The sequence below is a fragment of the Cupressus sempervirens genome, chromosome 10 (genome assembly GCF_028749045.1).
Source record: "Cupressus sempervirens isolate cs-2001-9-10 chromosome 10, ASM2874904v1, whole genome shotgun sequence".
In the NCBI taxonomy this organism is placed as follows: domain Eukaryota; kingdom Viridiplantae; phylum Streptophyta; class Pinopsida; order Cupressales; family Cupressaceae; genus Cupressus; species Cupressus sempervirens.
Genome location: NC_143127.1, coordinates 729,928,265 through 729,935,671, shown reverse-complemented (window position 1 = coordinate 729,935,671; position 7,407 = coordinate 729,928,265). Strand labels below are relative to the sequence as shown.

General features: G+C 32.9%; 1 protein-coding gene across 2 annotated transcripts; it reads left to right on the top strand.

The window, feature by feature from the left end:
* Positions 1 to 5,505: 5,505 nt before the first annotated feature.
* LOC149535903 (uncharacterized protein At1g66480-like) lies at positions 5,506 to 6,913 on the top strand. Of its 2 annotated transcripts, none has more exons than XM_089805929.1 (2): positions 5,506 to 6,234; positions 6,575 to 6,913. In XM_089805929.1, the coding sequence occupies exons 1-2, from the start codon at positions 5,700 to 5,702 to the stop codon at positions 6,619 to 6,621; spliced, it is 582 nt and encodes a 193-aa protein (XP_089662055.1). In that variant the 5' UTR covers positions 5,506 to 5,699; the 3' UTR covers positions 6,622 to 6,913. The 2 variants fall into 2 exon arrangements, with proteins under 2 accessions (XP_089662055.1, XP_089662054.1); XM_089805928.1 differs by having other exon boundaries at positions 5,508 to 6,311.
* Positions 6,914 to 7,407: the final 494 nt, after the last annotated feature.

The following is a 7,407-nucleotide window of genomic DNA, read 5'->3' as shown; positions in this document are numbered from 1 at the left end:
GGATACCCCTCAATCCTAAACTTCTCCTCTACCCTGCATGCCAATATAAAAGATTCTTCTCAATAAATTTTTGGTAAGAATGGATACCCCTCAATCCTTGGTTCTTAACCAAAGAGACTAGGCAAAAAGGTGACCTCCCTCAAAGAAGAAGAAGAAGAAGAAGAAGAAGAGCAAAGCTATGCAATGCAATTGAATCTTATCTTTTACACTAACAATATAGAACATCAAACAAGGTCTACTTCTTCAATTCCCTAAATCACTTGTATGCCGCAAAATAGTCTACTTCTTCAATTCCCTAAGGGCCCGTTTGGCAATGGGAATACAAGCGAAATATGCATATGTAAATTCTTAAAATTTTGAATTCCTCGTTTGGATGCACCAAAATGGAATTGGAATACGAAGTAAAATAAGAATATGTATTCCAATTTTGGCCCAAAAATGGAGTTTTGCAATTCCACCCAAATAGGTGTTATTGGAATACGTATTCCTATTTCACTTTTATTTGTTTTAGAAAACATAAATTTTGAGGTCCGTGAATTCCCATCAAATATTCGCTGAACCAAATAGAGAACAGGAATACGTAGCCCCATTTTCTATTCCATAATACGTATTCCAAAATATTTATTTCTATTCCCCTATTCCTATTCCCGCAGCCAAACGGGCCCTAAATCACTTGTATGCCGCAATATATCATTGGGTTGACTGATCCCTCCTCTTCCTGCTTTTCCTATGGTTTCCCTAGACGGTTTTCTAAGTGAGATTTCGAACTGTTGTTATTATATAATTTGTAAGAGTCCTACAAAGGCCTTTTATTGTATGGGAATTTGTTCCGTGATCTTCGGACACATTCAACTATTACCTGATTTGTCTTTTATGGACGTCGTCTTCTTCTTTGCACGTGTCTCTCTAGAAGATTTCATGTGTGACAAATTAGTGTAGATTCTAAAGTTAAAGAGCTTACTTAACACACGTCGCTGGGCATCCAAGGGTATGAAAGTCAATTCGATTCATTTGCATAAGTTAAAGACATCGTGCAGATAAATGCATGAAAGTCATGCCCTCCAGGCTTGAACTCGCGACCTTCCTTCGTCGACTTCATTACTACCCATATTTATCTCTTCCTCAAATATATGACGTCATCGCTAACGAAAAGCGAAATTCTAGCGCAAGTGGATTAAGTAGTGGGAAAAGGGTTAGGAATGGAAGATTCTTTTTCCTGACGTGTTATAATCTAGTCATGCTCAGGTTGACACGTCATTCTAGAACGCTCTGCTTTGCACTCAAATTTTGAATCCAATAACTGTGGGCGACGTGTTCAGCCACGGTGTGGTTAATATAATATTGAATTACATTGTCCTTCGGTTCGATATTGTACACTAGGTAGTTGTGCCGTCCGTTGCGTTTCATTGGGCATATTCAAATAGCGAAATTACCTATGTGTCGTTTTTTTTATAATGAGTTATGGGATTTGATGATGAAATTTGCATATCTATCTAATTATCTCTTTATTTCAAAAGAGATTTGTATATATGTATACATAAAAGGGAGAAGATCTAATCTTTAAATATGGAATAGTAATTGTTAGCTTAGCATCTACATTTGTTGATTCAATATCTAAAATACAATATTTGTGGCATTAAAATTGTTTTTGTTAATAATGACTATTTAAAATTGAGTGAAATGTGTCTCTTTTCTAAAGAGTAATCAATTATGTGATGCCACATCAACTGTACAAGTATGGTTGCTCTTACTTATTTTGGGATTGTTTTGAACACCTTGGTAAAGAAACATGTTGATGTGGCATCATATTAGATGATGTAACCTTGAAACCTTAATTATAAGCAAGAGACTTGACAAGCAAGTTGTTATAAAAAAAGAGGGAGTGATTTGAAATTTCCACATGAGATTTTGAGAATTGCAAAATAAGAGTACTCAACTACTCGATACTATCCCTTATACATACATATTATTTGAAAAATAAATAATTGTATAACTACTTCTATTGTTGCAATATGTAATGGGAAATAATAGATCATTAACATACTTCTAATTTTGAAAAAACTAACGATTTATAAATGAAATAGGATTTTTTTTTTGGATCTATTTTAGAAAAAAAATTATGCAACACTAAGATGTGATTTTTTATTCTAATAGATATGTTATATTATTTGTATTGGACTTTAAGAAATATTCATTATTTGTATATTTTGCAAAGAATAGCTCTTCACCTTTTTTTATATTGTTTTTAGTTTGATTGTTAGATTTAATTTTTATAAGTATTTTAATATGTGGGATGTAATTTTTTTAATTTTGTTTTGTTTTGTTTTGATTTGTTAGATTTTATTTGATTAGATTTATTTTTAAATATATTTAAATATTTTGATTTATTATTTATTTTAAATTTTTAATACAAGAATCAATAATGTTTAATTATTATAGTTAATTTGTTATAGTAATAAAAAATACTAAGCAAAAGACTTTTAATTTTTTTTCCTTATGTTAAATATCTAAATGATAAATGTGGATGACTATTGTTGAAGTGTCTTAATTTTTTGGTTCTTTAATTTTTTTTGGTCATGGTTTTAGAAAATCATCACAAGATTGAGAAATATTCTTATTATTATATTGGTAATGAATGACATTTCATGCCATAGTGATGGTCATTGTAAAAGGTTTAAACAAAAAAAAAAAATTGAAACTCAATCTAATATATTCAAATTCATAACAAACTACTATAAAGGATTGCAACAATTTACTCATACAAAACTTGAACAAGCAAAGAACTTGCTTACCAATCACTATATGAATTTTTTTGAGTGATTCCAATGAAAAATGTTCATAAGGAATTCCTTCATTAAAGTGAACAAAGTTAGCAATAATCTAGGCCCTAATGACTTGTTACATGTGACAATGATAATCCCTATTCTGATCATATTAGTGCTTACACAAGTATACACGATGTTAGCATCTAAGAAGTAGTAATACAACAATAATTTTGACATAAAAATAGTTGATGCATGAGCATCTTGCATCACAAAATTAAAGGGGGCATGATTAAAAAATAAATTGTGGAGGACAGAGAGAGTGACGAGAATAGAAGTAAAATCATAAAAAAAAATAGGGAAAAAAGAAAGAGAAGAGGCATTTCATTTACCAAGGTGCATAGGTGACATAAAAAGAAAACAAATAGTTGGCATTTCATTAATTATCGTATGTAGGTGGTATTTTAGAAGTTTATCGAAAGTTTCTTAAATCATGCATTTAATATTTATTGTGATCCACAAAGGCAATATAACTTTGTAATTGGCCCACATGGTGGTGCTTGGTAATAATTGGGTTAGAATTTAATATTTGTTGTAAGGTAGTTGCATTTACCTTTTATCCCACATTGGTTGTGTTTGTAATAACTTGGATTGTAAGTGCCTATATAAGCAAGCATATGAGTATTTGTACTCAAGATTTTGTGGTAGAAGATCTGTAAGTGTAAGATCTTGGGATGAAGATTCTTCTTGGTGAAACTCTTCAAGTGAAAGTTGTTTGGTTGTAAGCTCTTCTTTGTGGAATCTCTCTTGGTGGAAGCTCTTAGTGTATAGACTCTTGGTGTGCAAGCTTGTTGGAAGCTCTTAGTTTGTAGGCTTTAATGTATTGGAAGCTCTCTCATAGTGTAAGAAGTTGGAGTTTTCCCATATTGGGAAATTTGTTATGAATTTCAAGTATTAATGGATGATTTGTAGGGCGTTTGGTCTTCCCTATGTCTCCATATTGTTATGTTTTTGGTTATGAGTTGGTAAGGGTGGTGTGGCCCTTCATTAGTGGTATCAAAGCATACCTTCATTAATGGTCCTACTATATTTCCTTTATAAAGCTAGTGCTTCATCTACAATAGTTTATCACACTTGTTAATCTCTTCAAGAAGTTTTTGAATAAAGTTGTTTTCCTACCAACACTATTGTAATTTTCCAAAAGCATGGTTATGTAAGGTGGAAGACAAGAAAAGATCCAATAGCATGCTAGTATAAATAAATTGTACTAAAAATGATTCTCCTATTTGAATGATTTTATTTCATATTTGCTTCAATTTTTGTAATCTCCTTATCTTGCTATTATTCACACAACTCTTTGAAATGCTAATTAAATAATCTCCAAATTACTTAAGTTTATATCTAGTATTACTTTTTTTTAGATTGGTAATGGGTTGAAGCCTAGATTATTTATTTATTATTATTATTCAATAATATTAATTATTATTATGTGTTAAGCTTGAGTAAATTTGAACTCAAGACCTTTTAGTTAAGAGGCTCACAAATTACCATTGCATTATAAACTCTTGCCTCATATCTAATATTACTTTTATCTTTAAAGATAATAAAAATATATGGTACATTTTCCATATAAATATCTCATAAAATAACACATAATTTATAATACAAGTAAAATATAAAAAAATTAACATAATTTATTTTAGAAACATACGCCCACATATACATATATATTATTTAACAAAAAATAACAAATTATATGTAGTAATATAGTCAATGAAAGATATTGACATGATATTAATATTTATATTGATTTACAAAAATGTGATGTGATTTCTTATTTATATTTTTATGACTATGATAATAAGTATTTTTGATATTTATATTTTTTATTATAAAAAACAATTGACTCATGAATTATTATAAAAAAAGAAGAAGTTTACGAATGTTTTTATTATCTACAAAGTTATTTTGGATATCTAATATGAGAACATAAATCATACATTGAAGCTTCTTTGCCTACTAGCTAAGAGTTGAGGAGTATCCATTCTATCAAATTCATTTTAGATATAATCTCGCTCTCATACCTTATGATGTCAAAACCTTACACTTAACAAGACTTGATCTCCCAATAGAATTATTAAGAACCTTTCAGCTTCATTAGTAGACCAATGACCATTTTGCAAGATCAATCTTTTTTAGTAGTTCCTGAAATAATTAATATTTCAAATATTTTTCTATGCAAATAAATTTAATTAATTTATAATATGAAAAATATTAATTAATTAAAATTATTCTTCATGTCAATAGATTCATCTACTTGAAAAATTGAATGGTTGCAAATGAGTCCATTAGAATGAAGTCTTATTTAGCCCTTACTAGACTTGTCCCAAAAAAAAAAAAAAAAAAATATTGTCCAGCCGTTACTATCAAAGCTATCGGACAACATTAAAGCATTGCTACTATTTTAAGTTATAATATTGTTTTCGAAGATTCAAACCCGTCACGTCCAGAAATGACACTCCCAATCAAAAACTTTTACTCGTTTAAAAAAAAAATATATATATATATATTTATAAAGAAATAATAAACATGACACGTGATATTTATTTTTCAGATTATTCGCGAACGGATAATGTTGCGCTTGTTTTGGCTTACCGTTTCAACCCGGCTGGGGCTCTTTTTGCGTGTTCACGCTGTTTGACTGTGCATCACAAATATCTATATAAACATTCCTCGCCTCTTAATATAATCTTCCCATCTCATATTGCTCTAACTCGCCCCCCAACATTTTTCTGTCACCCAATAATTTTCCGTCTCTTGCCCGACTTTCTCATTTCTGTATAAAATAAAGCCAACCGTCCACAATAGATTATTTTACTCCTTCGTTAACCACCTGAAGGATTCGATTTGAGTGAGGCATATCAAGAGCGACCCGTAATGGGTAACGTCCTGCGAGGGCTTGTGAATCGGGAGCGCCGCCGACTGGTAAAAGTAATGAAAGTCGACGGAACAGTGATGAAATTGTCGACTCCCGTTTCTGTCAAGGAAATCCTTGGCTATCATCCAGATCACGGAGTATTTGACGCGGATGCCGTTCGTCGACTGGGGATTCACAGTCGACCTCTTCCAGAAAGAACTGAGCTTCATGGCGGTCGCCTTTACTTTCTCCTTCCCCTTCCTCAACAGCCAAAGCCTTTTGTAAGGGCCTCTTCCGACAAAATACTCACTGCGGCTTCCAGACTCCGTCAATTGCAGCTCTCTCGCAGAGCCTTCTCTGACAGAGATTTAACAAAACCGGACTTTGACAGAGGCGTGCAGATCGTTTCTTCGGCTGATGACGGATCCAAAGTGCGCCTGAAGCTTCGTCTCCGCAGAGACGAGCTCGCAAAGTTTCTGTCTGGAGACGGAAAGTCTGTGATTGAAGAGCTCGTGGCTCCAGCCGTTGAGCAGGCGAGGAGACAGAAGCCCGAAGGTTCGTTCTCGCGACCTCTCAGCTTTGGCTGGAAACCTAACTTGGAAATAATCGCTGAATCCAAAACCTTATCTCCTGTAAGTTATTTTCCTCGGATCATTTGCGGTTTATTTTCTTTTCTTTGCAATTGTAACAAGATTTCTCCTTTTCCGTATCTGATTCTCTCCAACTTTGATGATTTGCGATTTACTCGTCTTTATTTACGATCATAACAGGATTTCTCCTTTTCCGTATCTGATTCTCTCAAAATTTATGATTTGCGATTTACTTCTCTTTCTCTCTTTACAATCGTGACATGATTTCAACCTTTCCGTATCTGATTCTCTTAAACTTTTTGCAGGATTCTTCTGTGCACTCGTGATTTCTCAAAATCTGAAGAAGTCGTGAAGGTTCAGATGTATGTGTACATTTCCGGCAGAGGCTCTCAAAGGAATTCAGTTTTTTTAGCATATTAATATGGGGGAGAACGTATGTACAGTTCTGATTGTATCATTAAAACTTCTGAGAAACGCCACGTAGGATTTGGCTGCTATGAATTTCATGATTGCACAGGGATTGAACAGAGTGACGTGGAAAGAGGAGAATTTGATCTGCTTACCTGTACACGACATCTGTCACCTGTAGAGTGACGTTTTAACTAGTTTATGTAAATATGGAATGAGTCCTTTTCTATTTGCCAGTTCTACGCGTTTCTTTTGCCCTTTCGCTTTAGCTTTCCCGGTCTGCTATTATATTTGGTAAACAACCATCCGCCGTGGTGGGAACGCTAAAACATCCAATACGGTTACGGTTTTATGGAGGCTTCACTGACAAATTTGTTTTTTAAGTTTGTGAATTTATGAACTGTTTTAGAATGGATTGAATAAATGCATATAATTAATTAACAAATTGATAATAATTTCATTTAATCGAGGAAGTAGAGGAGTTGGCAGTTGATGAATTTAATTGTTATTTCTGAGAATTAATTAAAAATTTAAGTGTAATTGAATGTTAGATTGTATGGTGGGTCGCCAAATCTTGGATGGGGTGGGTGTGGCTACTGAGACTATTCATTCTATGGCCAACTCTAAAGATAAGACTATGTTCATCAAGCTGGACTTGGCTAAGGGTTATGACAGAGTTCGTTGGTCATTCCTCCAAAAGGTTTTGGGAGCCTTTGGTTTTGAGGAGGAA

Coding starts and splice junctions, on each gene's coding strand:
- LOC149535903 (XM_089805928.1), top strand. CDS start 5,700: ATGGGTAACGTCCTGCGAGGGCTTGTGAATCGGGAGCGCCGCCGACTG. Junction 6,312..6,574: donor AATCCAAAACCTTATCTCCT/GTAAGTTATTTT, acceptor AACTTTTTGCAG/GATTCTTCTGTGCACTCGTG.